The sequence below is a fragment of the Monodon monoceros genome, unplaced genomic scaffold, assembly GCF_005190385.1.
Source record: "Monodon monoceros isolate NGI ecotype Baffin Bay Population unplaced genomic scaffold, NGI_Narwhal_1 Super_Scaffold_13, whole genome shotgun sequence".
Lineage (NCBI taxonomy): Eukaryota > Metazoa > Chordata > Mammalia > Artiodactyla > Monodontidae > Monodon > Monodon monoceros.
The window spans coordinates 65,785,731-65,808,814 of NW_021703769.1; the positions used below are offsets into that span (position 1 = coordinate 65,785,731).

Sequence of the window (23,084 nt, forward strand, 5' to 3'; positions counted from 1 at the left end):
GTGGATTACCCAAGCAAATCCATTAATCCAGTTAGTAAATATTTACTTAGTAACTATCGTGGGCCTGGCACTCTCCTAGGTGGTGGGAAGAGAGCAGCAAGCTGAACAAACAGCCCTGTCCTCCTGTGAGCATATATACCATAGGTGTGTAGTATACACTGCATATATATTGTATAGATACTGTGGTTGTTGGTACTAAGTGATATGAAGAAAATGAAGTAGGGAGGAGGGAGAGAATGTGAAGCTGGCTGCAGTGTTTTTTTAAAAGGTGGCCAGGGGAGGCCTGAGACGCTGACATCTGAGCAAAGACACAGGAGAGATAAGGGAATGAGCCATGTGGCATCTCAGAGACAAGGTTTCTGAGCAGAGCAGCTGGAAGTGGCTGCCGGTGGGGTGGGAGATGCCTCGAGGGAGGAGCAGTGAGTGAAAGGCATGGGCAGCACACACTGAAGTCCTCATTATCTACCAGCCAACCCGACCCCTGACTAGACAGCGAGCCCTGCGGAGCATGGTCCTATCTCCAGACAGCAGGCATTGCTAAACGAAGAAACTTGGACTTTAATTCTGAATAAGACAGTTAAAGGGGCACCTTCCCCAACACAACCTTCTATGGATTTGGAACCCTGAGGCCGGCGCTGACCATCCTTGGGCCACACTGCGCCATTCTCCACCCTACGCCTTCCCTCCCCCACTCTCCGAAGGAATCCGACGCTGTGTCCCTATGTCTTGGGTACAGGATCTGTACACTGTGGGCCTCCATGAAATCTTTCTAAACAAAGGAAAGGTACAGAAGGAGAGCCTGCCAGCGTCAGGGAGGCCTGATTCTAACGCTGGTTTCGCTCACATTGTCTTCCCACTTTCTTGAAGAAAAACGGAGTTGTTATAAATCCAAAGAGCAAATCAAATTAATGTCACACCCCTGCACGCTCTAAGAAACAGGGTGCAAGGCTGATGGGTTATGCGGCATCATGCAAAAACCTATCCCTCTGGGAGAGGACAGCCCTGGTCCTCTGTGTGGCAAATGTTGGCAGGGGATGAGAAACATGGCTAAGGCCAGGCCAAGTCAAGACTGAATTCCAGAGGGTTCTACAAGAGGAAGAGAGAGGGGACCTCTACCGGATGACCCCTGTGGAGACGCCTGAGACACAGAACAGAGCCACAAAATGAAACACCGCAACATCCACCTGGGAGAATCCAGGAGCCACCTGGGAAAGACAGAGAGGGTCCTGGGAAAGACAGAGAGGATCCTGGGGGCTGGGGGGCAAAGGGGCGGCAGCAGGCTTCAAGGCACACCCTGTGGAGTGACAGTGGCCTGCAATCACTCGCAAGACCCACGGCAAGGGGCTTTATCAGGCCTTTGCTTCTTCCAGGAAGGCCGACAGAGGGAAACGTGTGCAGGGAGATACTGCTCGTTCAAATATTTGAAAGTCATCTTCCGAACTCTAAGGAGACAGAGTGATCCTTCAATACCTGCCTAAAAATTAAATCTATGTATTTTATGGCACGTGAACACTTCCAGACATAAATGACGCCTCTCGAATGATCAGTGTACTACATGGTTACATTCTTTAATACAATCTGAAGCAGTTTTACTACTTAAAACGAGAGAGGTTTATAGTGCTGTACCTCGGGTTTTATGCCATATGGTTCACACTCATCCTGGGTTCAGAACAGCCTCCCTGCCCCAACCCTGAACCGGAACACTGTGCTGTAGGAAAATAAGATCTGTCCTGTGATCTGTATTCAATTTTTAGGAAAAATGATGGCTGGTGGTACTTATCAAAACTGAAACCCATGCTCACTTTTAATGTTCCTCAACTCGTATTTAATAAGCACTTCCACAGAGGCTAAGAACTTGGAGGCTGGACTTCTCCTAAAATACCTTTGATAATGGTGGTCTCTAGTGCCCCCAAGTGGTCATAAGTGATGTGACATCCTCAATAGGGATTCCCGTCCTGAGAGGTGGTAAATTTTTGCCACCTGGAAATTTTTATCAGAACAGGATGGTTGAAAACGAAGATATCAGGGGCAACAGAGGGCCCAGAAAAGAATGGTTCCTTTTATACTATTTCCTCCCATCATAAAAATTTGGTAGAAGAGGGAAATAATACAAAGCCCATTGGAATTGAGTTAGAATGTGAGTTCTTGTCCAGTTCCATGGCCCAGGACAAATTGCATCTTGGAGAAAATGGCTATATTAATCCTTGGTTGTGAAAATTAAATAAGCACGGATGTGATTTTTTTGCTTTAAAATTTTACTTACAGAGTATCTGTATGTATCCTTCTGTAACTTGTTTTCACTTAACACTACAATTTTAAAGCATTTTGTATTCATCAGTGTAGTACAAGTATCTGCTTAATTTCCAAGGTTAATTAACACCAAAAATACAGAGGTTGGCAAGGGGGAGAAAGAGGAATATGGCTTGAAGAGGGCATCATGTAATAAATTTATTATATTTTGTTACATTTTCCACTTTTCTCTTAATTCCAACCGTATACTATATAATCAACTGCTGTTCCAGAAATAAAACGTTTTAAACATAAAAATATAAATTCTGCTTCTTAAAAGTGCATACACTTTGAATAATAAAACATACAAATAAATAACAGAAGTCAGTGACACATCTCACGCACTTGTTCTAAAATAATTTAAAATGTATGATACACTTTGTTTCCAGCCTCAAGGAAAGACATCTTGCCTTCCATATTACTGCACAACTAAAGAAAATTATACACAAATCACTATGAATGGTGCATGAACACCACCAAAGCATTTTGTATACAGTGATATGACATGCAGCTTTTAAGACAACTATAGAAATTCCAGTGTAAAAACTTAAGAGTTCAATCAAGAAACTATTTTTGTAATGGGGCTTGAATTCAATTTTAACCAGTGGTGAGAGGCACAGTTGGTGAGCAAAACTATAGGGAACATAAATGCATATTTAAAAGGCCTACAAAGAGAACTTCAGCTTCAGAAACACTGCCTTCCCCATTTGGTATAATGACACCTCACCGTTTAGAATAGCACCTAGGAAATTTCATATTGCGTTTTCACCATTACAACAGGTATCACTGCTCCAGGCGGCCCTTCTAAAGGAGCATTTCCAACTTGGATTTTTATTTATATATTATTCCTTGAAATGTTGAAAACACCAGGTAAATTCTTTTTTTTGTAGGCAGCGACATGCTCAACAGGAAGAAACCACCTGAGAAGCACAGCAGCTTATTTTGAAGATGTTGTAGTGCATTCAGCTCACCACAGATTAAAATTAAATTTCATTTGCCTCCACAGGTAACATGTACTGCCAAATTTTTGGATGAATATTATTTGATTTTTTAATTACATGAAAAAATACCGAGGGTTACCTGAAAAAAGACCCCAAATAAAATGCTTCACATTCATTTTTAAACTAAAAAAAAAAAAAATTCCTGAAACTACATTCTGGATAGTAGAGAGTGAGCTAAATAGGAAATTGGGCAGCAGCCTAGGGTTTGCTACTGTAATTACTACAAGGTGACAATCGGTCTATCAAAATCAGGGACAGGTTTTTCAAAGCCATTGAAGGCTTTACTTCCATTTTCTAACTCAGAGTGACCGCCCTGCTCCCCCAAGGGTCTGGCCCTGCTGTGGCATCCAGGGGGAAGGGCTCTGGGAAGGAGGCAAACCCATGGGGCACTCTGCCTGCTTCAGCAAACTAAGGACCACCGGTTCCCACCAGACGGCCAGTGCTGAGGCACACACAAAGCTCCAAGCTCCTCACATCAGAAAGGCCCCCCTCATTTCAAACAGGAGGTTGATCAGTAGCTCTCAATCTCTTTTTTTTTCTTTTCTCTCCAAAGCAACAGAGAAGTCTGAGTCACTCCTGAGTACTTCATACGGCAGTGATTCTCGCCATAGTTCTCAGCAAAGGAAGGGTGTATCACAGTGTTTCTCAATTCTGACTGCAAATTAGAAATATCTCGGAGCTTTCAATATAAATATGGTAATTCCTGGGACCTGCCCCTACACTAAGTATATCAAAAGCTTGGGAGTGGGACCCAAGCATTTTTAAAAGTTCCCTAGAAGAGTCTAGTGAACACTGGCTATCAGAATCTCAGACGAGTCATTCAGAAGAGGCTTGACAGAATCCTGGGGAGAGTACGCGTGGGAGATTTGAAAAAGCCTCCCCAGTCTGCTATGGATCTCCCTTCTCCCCCAAATTGGGAAACACGGGTCTCAGACGAACGTGAGATGGCTCTAGAACCTACCCCACTGTCAATGCTACTGTAAACGCCACAGTTTAGTCTCATTGTGACCAGCAGCTGGGAAGCTCCAAAGCTTTCCAGAACAGCTCAAGTCTCTACAAAAGTGTTTTAAAACTGTTAGCAGTTTTAGAAGCCACATTCTTCCCTTGTGGCCACAATGGAACCGTAGAAGATATAAAAAATTAAGATCTATAGAAAATGGCAGGTTATTTTTAGAACAAAATACTTTAGGAAAGTCTTCAGGCTAAATACAGTATATAAACCAGTGAGTGTTCAACATACCCATTTCCACTCCTGCTTGCACAATACTTATTTTACATACAATTTTGCCAATGATCAAAACAAAAAAAAAAAAGAAAAATCGGCAAAGAGAAACACGTGCAAAGCAAGAAATCACATTCATGTTCTTTGATACTGATTAAGCCACATTTTAAAAATTAGAAATTCAAAAATAGAGCTCCATAATCTAAGAATTGTGTGTGGGTTTTTTTTTTTAAACTTACGTTGAGTGTTAAATAGTCTGTATTTTTTTATTAGTTGCTTGCATAGGCAGTAAGAGCATGCTTTCTGGGTTAGATGGAGGCCATGCAAAATTATTTTCATTATTTGGGGGAAAAATGATTGGTCATGCTTAAAATGCAGCTGCAAAAACACTTTGGGAGTTGATCAAAAGGCAGTATGAGACTGAGTGTTCATTTAAATAAAAGCATGGGATTCCCCCCCAAAATATGTAGTCAGGTTTAGCAACAACATACCCTTCGTGAAATTGCAGACAGACAGCCTGTACAGTAACAGCTATTTTTTGTGTTTATGTTTATGTTTATGATATAGGCACTGGTTTGTCAGCAAGTTTTGCTCTTCTCAATTCCAAATAATACAAAGTTCAACACACCTCACAGAATACGTTTTATTGAAACTGTGCTTATGGTTTGCATACTATCTCAAAAATCCAACCCGGAAACACTAATTATCTTTGCATCCAATAATTATGATAACCTACACAGGAAACAGTACCTTCAGCTGTTCGGTAATTTGTCAGAATGAAATTTAACGTCGGATGTCAATCTACTTTTTAAAGCATGTTTATTTGAAAAAAAATGAGCTTTGTTCACAGCTCTTCTCTGTTCCTTTTTTCCTAAAGGCTGCCACCTGTTTCCTTCACGTTCTGCTCCTGTTTTTTCATGACAGGTACTTTAGAGGGATGACAATTTCTCTCCCCACCCACCCTCCAAAATCCCCACATCCATCTCATACAAATGCGGATGACCGAATTCTAATGAAAAGTGACTCTGTAATGGATTTCCATATCCCTAAGTAGTAGAGACAGCACAGTCTGAAAAAGAGGATGTGACAATAAAATGTCTCCAAAGATGAAGAAGGCCACTTTTGGTTTCCAGAACAGAACAGACTTGTTCACGAGGCCCACAGGCTCAGCTGATCACCAGGATCCACTTGATCTTTCTGCTCGGGAGGACTGTCGCTCCATCTAGGACATCACTGGCATCCCCTGGTTCATCAGCTGTGCTCCCAGGGCTCCTCAGCTACAGCAAACTCTCGAAGCTCTCAGCTTGCCTTTACAAGCAAAGCAGGCCCTCAACGAATGTTTGCAGAATGAATAAATGAATGAATGAATGACGAGAGAATGATTACAGAAGAGGTCAGAGAAGCCTCACAGAGATTAACAATATTTTACCATGTCACAAATACTCCCACATTTCTATTGGTCCAGAGGAGCATTACTTACTTTCAGTTAGGCTGCTTTTAGGATAAGAAAATACAAAAAAGGTGGGAGACGGTCTTGAGATGATACGAGCTTAACAGTTTCTTTGTGCTTCCACATTATATAAGGGATTACAAAGGCAAGGTGTAGGGCTGTCCTACGGAATGATACAGACTCAGTGCACTCGATGTTTATAGGAAAAGAAATCAAGAATAAAGTTTTTTAAAAGCAAACAAACATTACAGATGCAACGCTACTGTTGGTGATTATTTTGTGCCTACCAGGAAATGACTACTCTAATCAGGCCCACCTGGTTGTCAACCAGGAACCCAGGTCCACCATCCTCAGCAGGTGATTTTTAACCCCAAAACACATACAAGCTCATTGTACCAAACATCACTGGGAAAAGAAAAAACAAAACACCAAGTCACTAAGTCTACCAAAGAACTGAACTGAACCAAGTAATAATTTTCCCATAGGGTACTTCACACCACAAAGAGCACCTCCAAACTTTGGGGCAAAATATCCTTTTCCGTGGCTTAAAGGTTGTAACCTAATAATTAAGAATGAAGTTTTCATTGTTTACCAAGCACAGAAATATAATAGCCTAAAGATGCCTAAACAGTGCCATAATACTTCCTGATTTTTTTTCCATTTAAATCTGAAACAAGAACTAAACTCCACAGACATAAGTTTATAGATACGGAAAATTTATTTCTAGATCCCATGGAAATTTAATGGAGTTCGTAGAGTTGTTGTGTTTTTTCTCTTAAAGACACTAGACATAACAGAAAATCCATTCCTGGAGGACTCAAAGAGTAAAAATACTTACCACCGTGAAAATTAAACTAGATTCTAATTAATACTTAACTGTTTACAGCCCCCCAAAAAGTGTTATTAAAACACTCGGTGTAGTCAAACTATGATTCTAAGACTGTTTCAGAGCTTCAGATAGGAGATTTCAAACGAGATTTACCTATTAAAGAAAGATGAGAGTCAGACAAACACTCAGTTCCGGATATTGACAACCCCACATTTGGTGCATCTTTTTAGGAAATAAAAGTGATACAGGAAAACTCGAAGTGGCTATGCACGGATCAGGCTGTCAATGTGCCGTTGGACGCAACAACAAGATCGAAGGCAGTCACAGCCCAGCAGGGGAGAGTAAGGCTGCTTTGGGAAACCAGACGTCTGTACGGTGAAACGAGGACACCAAGCAAAGTGGTGAGTCAGGATCGAGTGCAATGGGCGACAGGCTCACAGTAAGTGAATTTCATGGAGCGCTAGTGTAACTCTCACAAGGCTGAACGTGTAGGTCTTAAACACTGCAAGGGTCTAAAATTCCAGCAACCCTCAACATAAATGGCCTCCAGACCTGCAAGTTACCTGCTAATGCTCAAATTAGCAGCAAAATAAAGTTAAGTAACTTACTGGAAACATTTCCCAAGAGGTATTCATAGAAAAGAAAGAAAAAAAAAAACAGGGCAGTGCAGAATTCATAGCTATGCATGTAATATGTGTTACAGTCACTTCACACAGAGCAATACTGAAAAGGGAGATCATAAATGGATCTGTGCACAGAGTTCAGGAAGAACCTGAAGAGTCCATGACTTAAAAAAAAAGTTAATATGTAAAAGCATATAAACTTAGCATGCTATATTTCATGGCAAAGTGACAAATGCTATTCAAAGAGAATTGGAACTATGACTCTCTTGACATTTAAAAAAAGTGGAAAAAAAAAAAGCACAAAATTCCAGAATACCTCCTAAAAGCCTGAAATTATATATATATATATATATATATATATATATATATATATATATAATTTTGCTTATCTTTGGATTTCTGTGAGGTTCCCTTTTTTTTCTAAACAAGAAATGCAACTTGCACTGACAATGCCAGATGGACCATGCTCCATCCTGCTTGTGAGTTTCTGGGTAAGAGATTAAATCTTCAGCACAAAGAAGAAATAAATGAGTTCCTGAAAAACAGTCACAACTAAGACTGACAGGCAGGACCAGAAGTGTGCATATAACACTTTGTCACACATCGTTCTAACATACCATCACTAACTGCTGGCATTAGGCAACTTCTTTCCTCTCCAAATTACAAGATGAGGAAACAAAGGCATGCACACATGGTGCAGCATGGAGCTTTCAACTTCTAATGTGGAAAAAAGCAACAACAGAGAAGGAAAATGGCAGATTTATGCATCCAGTTTAGAATCCATTTTTTTTCTCCAGGACTCTTTCAAAGGTATTAACTGCTCTACTACACTTCAAAATCCCAATGACCTTAGCTCGCAAATTGACAAGGAAAAAAAAAATTTAACTACTAGCGACTGGCTTTCCAGCTATCCAGTTTGCCACCTCTTAGGACATATCCCAAGGGTCAAGACAGCTTATGGTACAGACATCTTTGCAGATATGAAGGTGGTGAAGGACTTCATTTCTACCTCTAAAAACTTCTATCTGTGGCAGTAGGAGAAATGACAGCCACCCACAGGCCACCTTCTTCTTTGATCCTTTCACTGATGTGCGCACCCATCCTAGACTAGCTGAGTATATACCTGAGAAACATTAGTGTTAAAATATTGCCCTTTACAAAGACTGGTAGATGGGGCCAAAGTGCAGAAAGCAACAGTCTTCCCTCGGTTTGTTTCACTGTTAGTGTCACAGTTTTTAGAGCTTCTGGTGCCACACGACAATCCGCACGCAGTTGAGGACAAATTCCGCTCAGATGAAACCCAAGTCAAATAATTCATCCTTCTACAGAGCACACTAACGACAGCTTAACTGGTTCACAGGTTTCAAATCCCTAGTGTCCAACGAAAGTCATTAGAGTTCTCTAGAAAGAAATATGTACAATTGCTAAAGGGACCGTCCAGGGTATTGTCTGCAATTATTCCAGTTAACTTGGTATCAATGCTTTGCCTATGGCTGTTATTTGGTTCAATGGCAGAATAAGGCGATGCTTTTAACAATTTGCAATTGAATTCTACACACACACACACACACACACACACACACACACACACACACACACACGTATGTCAGGCACGTGACCCAAAAAATACAAAACAAAAGCATAGAGGGCTTTGGTGGGAGGGAAGGGGTTCTAAATAAATTAACATCTTTACAGATAAAACACTTGGATTGCAGAAATATCACTGAGGTTTTTGAGAAGGCCGTGCATTGGTTTGCATGCTAGAAGGTAACTTTTTTGAGGATTTCTCAGCAGACTGCCTGCAACCAGGAGACGAGGGCACTCCAGAATCTAGCTGGGAAGACTTGGATTTGCGAGCGGACAGCAGGGAATGTTTAGCAGAAGCAGGGTCCTTGGAGGCAAGCTGCTCTTTTCCAACTGCATTCACATTTGGCTGCTGGGAGCCTAGCGCCTGGGAGCCTTTCTCTGCCTTGTCATCCACTGCACTCTTAGAGACGGACTTGACTGAGCTCCCGCCCACCTTCTTGGACAACAAGGTTGTCTTGCCAAGATCCGTCGACCGCCGGGTTTCCTTCTGTCTCAAGGCTGACTTGAAGAAGGACAGCCCCTTGTCCTCCGACTTGCTGTCCCTCTTCAGACCGGCCTTCATGTTCATGCTGGGGGAGCGCAGGCTGGCCATGGAGGAGCTGCGGACATGCTTTCCGTCCCCCATGCCGTCCCCGGCTCTGGCCTGGCTCACGCGAGGAGAACTGGGTTTGGGGCTGGAGGTGACGCTGGCTCTGTCGGAAACCAGGCTTTGTCTGGAGCCCTCTCTGCTTAAGCTCCTGTCTGAAGTCCTGCTCTTCCCAGGAGGGAAGGGGCCCCTCGGGGCAGGGCCTGAGGCTTTTTTGGCGGATGAGGAGGAAGCACTGTCAGCGAGGGAAGAAGCTGACTTCTGCTTCTGGAGCGAAGGAGATGACACAGAGTCCTGGGATCTGGGGGAGGACTCCTTTTGGCGGGCAGGGGAGGAATGCCGTCCACTGGCCCTGGAAGAAGAATCGGCTTTGCTTCGGGAGCGGGAGGGCTTTACAGAAACTTTTACAGGAACAGGAGAAGAAGGGGATGTACTGGAAAGAGATGATTCCTGGCTGGCCAAGACTGGTCTCCCCTTCCGCAAGCTTCTGTTTGGCTCAGGAGCGCCTCTGGAGCCGGGGGATCTCCTGGCTGTGCTCTCCGATTTCTCTGCGAGGGAGTCTGGGTGGCTTGGAGGTTTCACCTCTTTGACTGGAGAGCTGTCTACAGAATCGCTCTGATCCACATAAGCAATCTGGTTATTGTTATCAAATGGACCCGATATGGGGGGCAATGGATCCCCTTGTACTGAGCTTTTGCTCTGTGTGTCTACAACACTGGAGTTCAACTTGCGGGTGTCTGACTCGTCTTTGAACACACCTTCCATGACAGCCAGAGGGGCCCGACCCACAGCCTTGTGCTCCCGTCGACTGTGACTATCGCTTGAGTCCTGGTAACTGCTGGACAGGTTCCTCAAGCTACCAAAGCAAGAGATGGAAACCTTGTCGTCCACTGCTTCCCCGATCTTCTCCAAGGTGGAGGCGGAGGTGTGAATCGGAGAGTCCCCTGAGAAGCGGGAAGGGGAACTGGAACGCATCTGCAGCTTAGCAGACAGGGACCAGGAAGGTCTGATGCAATTTTCATTGACAGCCAAGGGGCTGGTGACAGAAGATCTGGATGACAAGCTCTGGCGCTGGACGCTTCTCACGAACGGTCGAGTTGAGAAACCTCCTGAATGCAGCAAAGAGAGTGTCGTTAAGCTAAACCTACCAAATGTCCTTACTAGGACATCCATCTAAGACGGTAGGAAATCAAGGGGTCTGGGGTCAAGGAGTAGTCATGTGATTTTAACTCTTCTGAGGCCAGGTCCTTTACCTATGAAATATGGGCATTCTAACTTGAGGATCAGCAAACCACCTTCTTGCTCGACATCAGGGGTCAGCAGACTTTTCCTCTAAAGGCCCAGACAGTAAATATTTTAGGCTTTGTGGGCCGGCTGCTCAACTCTGCCACCCTAGCTGCGAAAGTAGCCGCAGGCAACACAAACAAATGGGCGTGGCTGCGTTCCAATAAAACTTTTTTTTTTTTACACAAATAAAGGCAGGGGCCATATTTGGCCTGTGGGCTATACTCTGCTGACCCTTGTTGTAACTCACAGAGCTACTATGAGAATTAAATAAAATCTTAAAAGTCCTGTGCCCAGCAAGGCACCTGGCACTGCACAGCTGCTCAATAAATGTGAGCTACTTCATTTACAGCTTCTTCATCCTATTAAGAACACTGGGGCCCACAGCAGTGCAGTCCTTGCCCAAGATCACACGGACAGAGGCAGAGCTAACACCAGAACCGCAACCCCTTCCCCCCAACTCAATGCCACAGGTAGGCGGGCCTGTAATCGTTGACTATGAAAGCAATCAGTGGAAAGCCTCCAAGGAAAATATTCATAATTAGAACACTATACTCCTATTTTAAGTGACTTAAAACTTCCACAGAAAATATTCTAAATTAAATTCTCCACACACTTGATGCTGTAGCTGTGGTATTAATAAAACTCTGTCTGGATGAGATCCTAAGAGATAGGCCCTGTTCTGTGGGCACCACCCAGCACCACTGCATGATGATGGTGCTGATATCGATTTCGCCAACTACACCGTTTAAAAACAGACTGGGGCCAAACCATATCTAGGCTTACTGTTAAAACAACAGTGAATTCTAGGTTTAAAGGCTGTGTTGAAAATAACCTCTAAATAATAAACAAGCCAAGGTTCACTGGTCAGTTTTTCATAAAATGTCAGGAGCTACAGACAGGAGCTTCACAGTTACAGCCCAAGACTCTTTTTCTACAAAAAAAGAAGCAACAGCCAGAAGCAGGGGTAGAGCTGGAGCTGCGACAGAGCTCTCGTCTGCCCTTCCTCTTCCAGCCTCCTGAGCGCCACTAGGAGCGGCTACTGGACGTGATGGAACTGCTGACCACAGAATGAGGCCTGCTGGGGGATGAGTCACTGTCCTCGTTATAGAAGCTGAGCTCACTCTCCCCTGCTCCTCCCAGCTCTCAGGGCTCCGGCTGCCCGGCCCTCCCCACACCACCTGGGGTCCCCGTGAGAACCGAGGGCTGTTCCGCCACTACTCAAGCGGCAGCTGAAGGCAAAACACTGGAGCTCAATTTCTATCAGATTTTCAAAGCTTTTATACTGTGACTATCTTCAAAATTCCTAAAAACTACCTTTATGCAAAGGCAAGAGCTTTTGTTCTAGATGCTCTGCACCCACAAGGGCACACCACAGATCCCTCCAGGGGAGAGAGCGTGGTGGGAAGGCGAGAAGCTGAGTGAGTCAGGAGCCTCCACGCCAGGCCCCGCACACCAGGCGGCCCTCAGCAAACCACAACCTCACTGAGTCCCCTCACAGGTGCTCTGAAGATTTCAAACAGCGCTTTGAAAAAAAACATACATTACTGTACAGAGTTAAAGCCCCAGCCTCCACATTAGACCTTAAAAGTGGAAAACAACGGAGTGGAAGGAAGAAGTGCTAGGTCACAGAGGAAGAGCAAATGACCCTGTTATATAAAATGCTCCTCGACATGAGGGAGCCCGTGCTGTGTCCGTGAGTTGCCATTTTGGAAATCTGTCACCGAAACCCAGACCCACCATCATCTTCACTCCTTTCCCCAGTCATCTCCACAGACTCAGACAGCGAGGCTAGGGAGGTGCGTCTGGAGGAAGCTGCAGAGGTCACGCTGGCCTGCTTGCTCCCCGGGAGACGGCTCACCCAGTGTTCACACAAGGAGGAACTTGTGGAGCCTGCAGGAAAGGAAGTGGGCGCCGAGGTCAGGCCAGAATCCTGCCTGTGCCACACACGCCCTCACCAAGGGCTGCTGCCCGGGCGGCGGGGGACCTCACCGCCAGGTCAGCACTAACTCCCAGGCCCACGCTGTGCCCGCTCGAACGTCACCTGTTGGGATGAAAAGGACAGACGCTCACACAACGTTTGCAGTAATAAAATCCAAGTACAGGGATGGCTACTTCAGAACGCAAAGTCCGAGTCTTAGTGCTGGCAACAGAATGGAACAGATACAATCGTGCATATATTCATCTATTCTACAAACATTCATTAAGCACTACACCCCAGGCACTGTTCTAAGCACCTGCAGGAATACTTCTGACAGAGAAAAAAGCAGCAGTGCACTGTTATCTTCCTGGCCTGTGTGGTGGGATCTTTAAATCATTTTCACAATATTCATATATAAACACACACACACATGCATACACAAGGCCACGTGCCATTGTGTCCTGTCTGTTCCAGGGAGGCCCTTAAATATATATTGGAGCAACAGAAACTGCTCTTGAAATGGAGAACATGAAGACACATGACTATCTAGAGTAGATCTCAAGAGGGTGTCATTTCTGAGCCTATCTCAGACTCTGGAAAGCACTGAGGGACGGCACTAGAGCCCTGGAGTTTCCACTTTCTGGGAACTAAGAGCAGCTACGGACAGACGGCTGTACTGGGTGGGGTCTGACTCCAGCAGGGCTCACTCTGCTTCAGTGATGCTTCCTTTTAGCGGCTACCAACTTACCCCTCGCACGCTTCAAGGGGAGCAGGGATTAATAACTGATCACACACTGCCATGTCCCAATCCTCTGTCCTATTCTCTAAACTCCAACTCTGCATTAGGAAGCATTCGTCCCCCTGTTCGGACTGTGTGTGGCTGCATCAACATCACGCGTGGGTACTGGTTCCTGCATTGATTAATAAGCACAACAAGCTAGATCCCATCAAACTAAATCCAAGCCATCTAATATTTTTATAGCCTCCCCTAACAGAATAGGCCAATCTTAGTGGAAAAAAGAACGATTTCTAATGGTGCTTTACCCTTTACAAAAGGCTTTAATGCACATTTACCTAATCTGTTTCACACAACGACCCCATGAGGCAGGTAGGATCAGTACACCCATATTACAGATGACACATATGTGGCTTGGGTGGGACATGCTCGAAGATAACCCGATCAAAATGTGGCAAAGCCAAGTCTCCGTTCTACTTCCAGTCCCTCGACTCCGAGAGCAGGGTGCTGCGCTGCTTCTTAGCTCCCTCACTCGTTTATTTACTCCGTAAGTAAACACCACGAGCGCGCTTTGAGCCAGGCTCCACTCCACCTCCATGGGAACTCCTGGTTCACAGCTGCTGGCACATTCCACCCCCATTTCCTTTAACTGCAACCATTCTGGTTTCCAGATTAAATGCAAACCTGAGAATTAGTCTGATCCAAGCAACAGAATCACGAGACCTCCTGGAGAAGTTCTCTGGACCATCAACTACAACCTTCTGCTCTCAAAACAAACCACCCAAGAGTAGAGTGGCCTTACCTGCCACCGAGCTGTTGGCCGACCATGACGGTATAGCTGTCCGCCTCTGGTAGAAGAGGATGTACGCCGTCTGCGTGCAGACCTCGTCTTCCGACAGCTGCTGCACGTCACTGTCGTCGAAGCAGTACCAGAGGCCGTCCACGGAGTTCTTGCAGTATGCTGCCAAAAAGAGCCCACCAGCGATCAGCACCAGGGCGGCCGCAATGGCCACTCCACTTGACCCACAGACACCATGTCTCTGGCTCATATAATTAATTCAAGAACTTTTTAAGGCTGCAGATAGTAATACAGAAAGAGGTAAGAAATCCAAATTCTAAATCACACTCAGGCAAAATGCTTCAAGAAATTCCAAACTATTCCAAATGGATGAAATTCTATTTAATTTTAGAAAACACAATATACTGCTTTAAACCAGTGGATTTCAACCAGAGATGATTTTGCCCCAGGGGACACATTTTTGACTGTCACAACTGGGGGTGGGGGCGTGGGGAGGGTAGGATGCTAGTGCAATCTAGTGGGTAGAGACCAGGGGCACCACTACACATCCCACCATGCGCGGGACAGTCCCCACAATACAGAATTACCCAGCAAAAATGTTACTGTACCAGTACGGAGAAACCCTGTTTCAAGCATGTTGTAACAGTTTAGTGCTTCTTAGAGTCAGAAAACAATAGAACTAGAAATGATGATATTAACGAGAGCAGTAGCTAACATGTGTTTAGCACTTATTATGTGCATCTCATTTGATCCTATGAAATTTGTTCTATTATCATTGCCATTTTACAGAGCCTCAAAAAGATTAACCAGCTTGCCCAAGGTCATGCAGCTGGTGAAGGGCAGGGGCCAGCTCATTACAGGATTATCTAGTCCCTGAGCTTAAAGCCTTACCCCACCCTGCCTCCCTCAGAGGTAGCACAAACGATGCCTGATGGAAGGCCCCTGGCAAACTGAGAACACTGGAGCTCATGAATGCATGCGGCCTTCCCTCCAGTCCAAACTCTAAGCTGAGATAAAAATAAAGAGCACTCAAGTACCAGCAAGGACGTGGCTTAGTGTTCATGGAGCCACATCAGCCTGTGAATCAATCAAGGAGTGTGATAAGCTTGATCCAGAAAGGTACACTCTTACAATTCTTTCTAAAAAGACCCATTTATTGGGGTGAAAATAAACGAGTGCTAGAATATTTAGCTGAACGCCAGAACAGGCTCAGTAGGGCCCCGGGGGCAGGACACGTAAGGTCCCGAGTGGCACCAGGAGTGACTCCCTCATAGGCCACAACCACTTTGCTAAGTATGGACTCCTAGGAGACGAAAGGGACCCGGAAGAGGAAGGGCTATACTTCTGCTCTTCTTTTTCCTGAAAAAGAAGAGCAGAGGAAGAACCTATGACTGTAGGGAGGAAAGTCGTCTGCAGCTGTGGACTCACTGGAGCCAGACGGCAGAGAAAGGGAGACACAAGCAGCAAATGGAGCTGGTAAAACAGTGACTGCTTGGTCAGTGGGGTCATCAGGCTTGCTGGATGAACGACCCAGCTGGTGAGGGGCTGCTGTTCGGGAGTGGGAGGTCTGTAAGGGGGAACGCGCCCGAGAGGAGGTGACGGAGCAGCCTGTACCAGCTTCAGTCCGTTTCTCCTCAGGATGTGGAAACTAAGGCAGCACAGGGACTCATGAATGGGTCAATGACGTATTTATAAAATAATTCTATGTGCTTTTCTTCCCAGCGCTATTTTCTGAAGTATTTCCTAGACCAGTGCTACTCAAATTGTGGCTCACAGACTGGTGCCAGTCCATGAGATAAGCACCACAACGAGGTAAGCATTTAAAAACATTCATAGCAATCTGATAATGTATGATACTTTTATTGTGTTTTTGCAAAAGTACTGGTTCATGGTTCATGAAGGATTGGACATTTAAAAAAAAGGTTTAAGAAATTTATAAAAGGTTCCTCATCACAGATGGTTTGAGAAGCACTGTTCTAGACTCCTTACACAAGTCAGCCATACATGTACCATGTAATTATAGTTAGAACCAGTGCAAAATAAAAGAACACATTAAAATAAATACTCCAAATGAAAGCTTAAAAACAAGATATCTTTAACTCAACAATGCTGAGGTACTTAAAATGTTCTCATCAGAAAAGCAGCCGTATGGCCTAAGCACGGGAAAGGGATAACAACGCAGAAAATATCCGAGCCCCTCGTCGGTAACAGGCCCCAGGAGGCAGGCACGAGCACTTCTGCCTCCCTCACATTGTCGCCAGGTTTGAATAAGGTTACCCACCTAAGGTCACAGAGCTAGGAATACGTGTCTAGCTTCTAACCCACACTCCTCTCACTAATTTGTACTGCCTCCAAGGCAGTTATGGGTTTCCGGGCACTTTCCAGAGTCTATGCTATACAAAGAGCAACATAACAGGCGAAAATCTGGCACTGTCCGATTTTCCTCAACAATTTCTTGCTAGAAACCACACAACGTGCTCACCCATATTTTCCTGAGAAACACTGTTATACACAGGAGATTCTTTACCAAAGCTGAAGCTACATGAACACCAACCAGTGATGCTGGCAAAGGCATTACTTCACCAGCTAATTAGTGAAATTAAATTCCCTCTAAGTCCCTTTCAATTCTCAGAGTCCCTGAGTATATAACTCTGTGACTCAGTATCGAAGAATGCAGATATGACCAGGAATGCCACAATAGCAAAAATCTAACTAGACACACAACACTTATTATACAAGTGGCCCCCCAAAATATAAATATAACATATGTAAGACACAAAATACAGTATTAAAATTTGGCTTAAACCAAAACACGAGGTAAAACATACTTAAGCATTTCATTAACATTAACTTTGTCTTCTATGGACTTTTCAATAGATCCTCTGTCCCTTTTTTCTCCTTCAAGTACTTCCGAGGGCAAGTAGAGGCCATCCAAACGGCTCCACTACGAGATACACTCCAGGTCGAGATCATTCCTCTCACAAGTGACTGCTGCCGGCAGCGTACTGAAAGAACTAGAACTAAATGGGTTTCGAGAACAAAAGATTGTTGTGTCCAGTCACACTCCACGTCCCCTGTCTCCTGAGGAAGAGCAGGTTGAGAGAGTAACTGTGCTGGGCCAAGGAGGGGGTCTGGGGCCCGAGAGCCTCCTTCACCGTGTTGCAGGGGTCTCAGGGTTAACTGCCGGGGAACAGTCTCAGAGAGACTGAAATACCAACTGGCAGAGCCTACCCCCCTCTACCTCCCCCTACCTTTATGAATCACTAGCACCCTGGGGTCTTGCTACAGAAACCACTGAACTGCAGAAACAAAAAGTCCCAGAGAAGTGTTCATGCCAAATAGGCTGAGTGAGAAGGACGCAAAAATCCGAGTCCTGGCCACCTATACAGTAGGAGGGCCCTCACATCAAGTCCCCCGACATACAGATGTCCAGGCAAGAAGCCCCCAAATTTACCTGCTTCCCCAGCATGCACGAATGCCCTTAACCCAATAATTCCATTTCTGAGACTCAATCTCAAGGAAATACAGAATTATAGTACAGAAAAGGTGACTACACACAAAGATGTCCATCAGTTATCTTCGAAGTTAAAAACCAGAAACAATGTACGTGTTCAACAATGGAGAATGTTATATCACATTAGAGTTCCATCAACTGAATATTCTGTGGTCATTAAAAATAATATTTACAAAAATTAAGCATCTGTTGGGACTTCCCTGGTGGCGCAGTGGTTAAGAATCCGCCTGCCAATGCAGGGGACACAGGTTCAAGCCCTGGTCCGGGAAGATCCCACGTGCCGCAGAGCAGCTAAGCCCGTTTGCCACAACTACTGAGCCTGCGCGCTAGAGCCCATGAGCCACAACTACTGAGCCCACGTGCCACACTACTGAAGCCCGCGCGCCTAGAGCCCATGCTCCGCAACAAGACAAGCCACTGCAATGAGAAGCTCGTGCGCTGCAACGAAGAGTAGCCCCTGCTCGCCACAACTAGAGAAAGCCCGTGCAGCAACGAAGACCCAACGCAGCCAAAAGTAAAATAAATAAAAACAAACAAACAAATAAATAAATTTATTAAAAAAAAAAATTAAGCGTCTGCCCCATTAGCCCACAAGGGCCTCACGTGTAGGCAGCAGGTTACTAATCCCAATAGCGTCTCCTGCCCCTCCAGGAGAAGGCTGCTCTGACCACCCTCCCCCAGCCCCTGCTCTGCTCACACTTCAACCACAGAACCGAATACACATCCTGCTCTTTCATTTTAAGTGTACCCGCACCGCCTCAACCACTTGATTACACTCTCGGAAGACAGAGGTCGAGATCTTTTCATTTCCAGTGTGCCTCTGATGTGACACAGCCCAGTGCAAGCAAGACGTAGAGGAGGTGTTCCATAAAGGTTCACCTGAACAGAGCACTGGACATTTGAAAAAAAGGCCAATCAGGCCAATCACAACAGTATAAAATAATGGCCAGAACGTACAGAAAAACACTGGAAGGAAACACCACATATCAAAATGTCACCTACATACAATGGGATATTATCAGCCTTAAAAAGAGGAAATTCTAACAGACGATGCAAAGTGGGTGAATCTTGGCTGCATTATGCTAAGTGAAATAAGCCAGACACAAAAGGACAAGTACTGTATGATTCCACTTACATGTGGTACCTAGAGCAGTCAGATTCATAGAAAGAATGGTGGCTGCCAGGGGATGGGCGAGGAGTAAACAGGAAGTTACTGTTTAATGGATGCAGAGTTTCAATTTGGGAAGATGAAAGAAACTCTGGAGATGGACAGTGGTGACGGTTGCACAAAGATACGAACGTACTTAATGACACTGAACCATATGCTTAAAAATGGTTAAAACGGTAAATTTTGTTGTGTATATTTTAACCACAGTTTCTAAAAATGTTACCATTTTTTGAGCACTAATCTCATGGGTTATTTCTGAGTGATAATCTCGTGGGTTGATGGCACTGTCCGTCTGTCTCCCTCTAGTCTCTAAATTTCATAGGATGAGCACTATTGCTTTGACAAATGAAAAAGTAAATTTAACCATACAGCAAAAAGAAAACCCCTTCCAAGTCACCCTAAAGACACTATAAAAGTGGTTCACAACCACTCCAAATAAAGGAGATGTTAGGTCCTCAAGGAAGCAGAGCAAAACCTTAAACGGGGCATGCAGGTGAGGTCAAGAAAGCAAGTCCAGGGTGAGTCAGACGATGTCACCCATCTGCACACACCATTCCCTGCTTAGGTCAGAGCCCGACCAGACGATCTAACTCAGGGCAGAGAACCAAAGGATGAAAACTGCCCTCACGGTTGGCACACTGCCTGCTGGAAGAGAAAGCGAGGTTCTAAAGCAAAGCAACCCTGTCACAAGCAAAACATGTCGGGAGGAATCGTCAGCACAGGCGCCCGGCCTCTCGCGCTGCAGACCTGTGTAGTGCCCCCCTTGCATGGTGCCGTGATGATTGCACACAGCATACAGGTCATAGATGTAGTCCTCAGGGTCCCGCCCGAGTCCGTAGGGCCGTCTCCATGGAGACCAATGGGATGGCAAACTCCAGCTGCTCTGGCTTCTCTTAACCACGTGAGGTGTCATGTCCAGGCCAGTCAGAGGGAACTTCACCATGTTCTGAAGTTTCATACGCTTGTCTCCTTCCTGTGGCAAGAAGAAAAACAAGTTCCGATGACATTTTCGTGCAAGCAGATGGTAGATCAGTTTAGCATGAAAGGCAGACCCTATCGACTGAAGTAGGGTTGAGTTACCTATCTGATGTTTCCAAAGACACATACAACACAGGGAAACAGATTAACAGTTTTATCTAACTGGAGGAACAGGTTTTAATACCACCAAAAATGGAACCAGCGATGATCTACATATAAGGGATAATGAGCCTTCATTGCCTTACCTGATAAAGGGCTCATCCTGAAACCTCTGTCACGAAAGAGGCATGAAAAGTAATGGAATAACAACACATGTGAAGGGAAAGCACAGTGCTGGCACAGAACAGCCATTCACGGAACAGGGCCTCTTTCCTTCCCAACTCCTCCGACAAATTAACAGTTAACAGTGACTTAACTTAATTTAGTCATTTAGTTGACAATCTTGGGCAATCTCTATTTCCCATTAAGCCCACTGGGAAATCCAACCATCAGTTGAGTAGATATTTACCAAATGTTTCCTGTGTCTATGGGAGCTTTAAAAAATTAATCGGGCACAGATAATTCCCATCCCAAGGAACTATGGACCTACTAAGGGAAGAAAAATGTTCCTAAGAGAAAGGTAGGATGGGTCTTGCATGGTCAGGAAGGTCAGGCTAAAGAAGCTGGACCTTGTTCTGCAGTCAAGGGAGAAGCACTGAGGCTTTGAGGGAGGAGGTGATGCCATCAGAGCTGCCATTAAGTAGTGCCCAAAACATGGTAGAAAGGGAAGAGCCGTGTAGGTTACGAAACCAATGAAAAGACACTGCAACTGCAACCAGCTCGGAAGTATCAGAAGTTGGAACTGGCAGGATGACAGCAAGAATGGGGAGAAGGGGACACGTACAGGAGGCAGTGGAGAGGCACAACCAGGCCGAAGAGGTGACTGCCTAGGTGACAGGGAAAGAAGAGTCAAAGATGACACTGCAGTTTTGAGTTGGGGCGCTGGAAGGGTGATGATGTCTTCAAAAGAAACAGAAAGCAAAGGAAGCCAGTTTGTGTGTATGGAAGGAGACAGGGAAGCTGGGTTCAAACCCTCAACTGGCCATCCCCCTGAAAGATCCCAATGGAAGCGTACAGCTGGGACACTCAGGGCAAGTGCCCACTCCTCACTACTACAGGAGCTGGACCCCAAACCTGTGTGTGAAAGGCCACCCTGGGGACCATGTGCGCGCCCCCGACACATTCACTTCATCAGCCAGCCCTAGACATCTCTCAAGTCTATCCAGGTCTCTCCATCTCCACTGCCGCAACTCCACTGCGAGCCATCGGCCGGCCCCCGCCCCCGCAGTGACTGCAAAGGCCTCCTTCAGGTCTCCCTGTCTTCATCCTTGTAGCCTCTAATTCTCCACACAGCAGCCTGAATGGTCTCTTCCAAGAACAAATTTGGTCATGTTGCTTCTCTGCTTCAGAATCCCACTCTGCCTACAAGGACTGCTTGGACAACCAGCCCCTGCCTGCTCTTCTACCTCAACGCACGCCTTTCTCCCCCCGACCCCCCGGAGCTACAGCCACACTGGCCTCAGCTTTCAGCCTCCTGCACGTGCTCTGCACCTGCTGCTCCCTCAGCCGCTATATATGTGCAGCCCCGCTCCCAGCTCACCCGGTACAGGCCTCCTCCTAATCTTTCAGATGCAAACTTTCTTACGCCAGGCTCAGACTCCTCCAGCGTTTACCCCTCATTTACCTCTCTTACAAGGGGGCTGCCCAGGACAACTCTAACCTTAGGAATAGAGAGCCTCTGTGGGGAAACTGACTCACAAAGCAACACAACTCAAAGCAGATTTTCTTTGTATATATTTATGACTCATCTCCACAACTGTACAACTGCTCCTTGGAAGCAGGACAACACCCGTTATTACTTTAGGCAGAAATAGAATTCCACCCACCCCCAAGAAAGGCGCTCAACTTTTTTTTTTTGATCCCAAAGTGCACTTATTTGAGCACAACATTTACAAATCTAAAGCAAATCCTCAGGAACAGAGTAAAATACCTGCAGTATGAACTACAATGGTGAGGATTTAAAGGGCCACAGGACGCGCAAACTGCTCTGGGAAAGAACAGAACACATGGCTCCAAACGCAGGGGCAGATGTGTGTCCATAACAACACGGGATCACAGGATCAAACAGGGACACCAAAGAACTCCCCACCCAACAGCCCACCAGTAAGGGGCATAAGAAACTTGGTCACAGCTTCTTTCCCTATGACAGAGGGTTTCCTTACCTGTCGAAATCTCTTCAGGTGTATAATGAGCACATCCGGCAGAGTCCAGAGGCTTAAGGTGATGCTCCCCTGCTGCAGCTGCTTGCAGTGCGGGCAACGCCAGGCGTCATCCGGGGCAAGCTGAAAACAAGGAGCACGGCTTCTGTTAAGAGCCGCTTAAGGCAAGACTTTGCTACAGGAGACGGCCAGACACTCCCCGGCCAGGGCGCGGCACAGCGCTGGATCTCCCCAAACTATGTCCGATGGGGGCCGACAGAAAAACACAATTAAGAGTGGCGCCTGGCTAGAGCTGGCACCCGAACATTTGCTGAACAGGCTACCTCTCAAAAAGGAATGACCAACTAGGTAAATACTGCACAGAGATGTTAGATGCCACAGAAGCACCTCACGCTCAGCATACTCCCAAGCTCAACTCGTCGCCTTTCTATCAATATAGCTCCCTTTTCTCCTCCTCCTGTATGTCCTACCCCAGCAAATACCACAACCACCCGTCAAGAGCAGAACACGGGGGGTTAACCCAAAGCCTCAAGCCCTTCCCTCTTCCTCTGCTCCACGTCCATCCGACGTAACACTCTCTGCCATTCCTCACACCGTCTCCTCCTCTCCATCCACCGTAATTCAAAGTCCTCACTCACTCTTACCTGGACTTCCTCAAGTCTCTTAACTGTCCTCTCTCCCCCAGGCATCAAACTGCTCCCAACAATCCTCCCCATCCTGCTACCAGCAAGATCTTCCTCAACATCAATCTGAGGCCTCGAATCCACGTATGTCACCTCTGCAGGCAAGGGTTTCAGGATGACAACACAAAGGTACTAACAGAGCATGTCTGGTAAGAG

At 45.7% G+C, this 23,084-nt stretch overlaps 1 protein-coding gene across 1 annotated transcript in view; it reads right to left on the reverse strand.

Moving 5' to 3' along the window:
• Window positions 1–8,946: 8,946 nt before the first annotated feature.
• USP31 (ubiquitin specific peptidase 31) overlaps window positions 8,947–23,084 on the reverse strand; it is a 68,853-nt gene continuing 54,715 nt past the window's right edge. The window contains exons 12-16 of the mRNA XM_029221686.1: window positions 22,249–22,368; window positions 19,757–19,982; window positions 14,331–14,489; window positions 12,612–12,764; window positions 8,947–10,696 (exon numbers count right to left, since the gene is read on the reverse strand). Of these exons, the coding sequence (XP_029077519.1) occupies window positions 9,135–10,696; window positions 12,612–12,764; window positions 14,331–14,489; window positions 19,757–19,982; window positions 22,249–22,368 (2,220 nt within the window). The 3' untranslated portion in view covers window positions 8,947–9,134. The remainder of the gene's footprint in view (window positions 10,697–12,611; window positions 12,765–14,330; window positions 14,490–19,756; window positions 19,983–22,248; window positions 22,369–23,084) is intronic.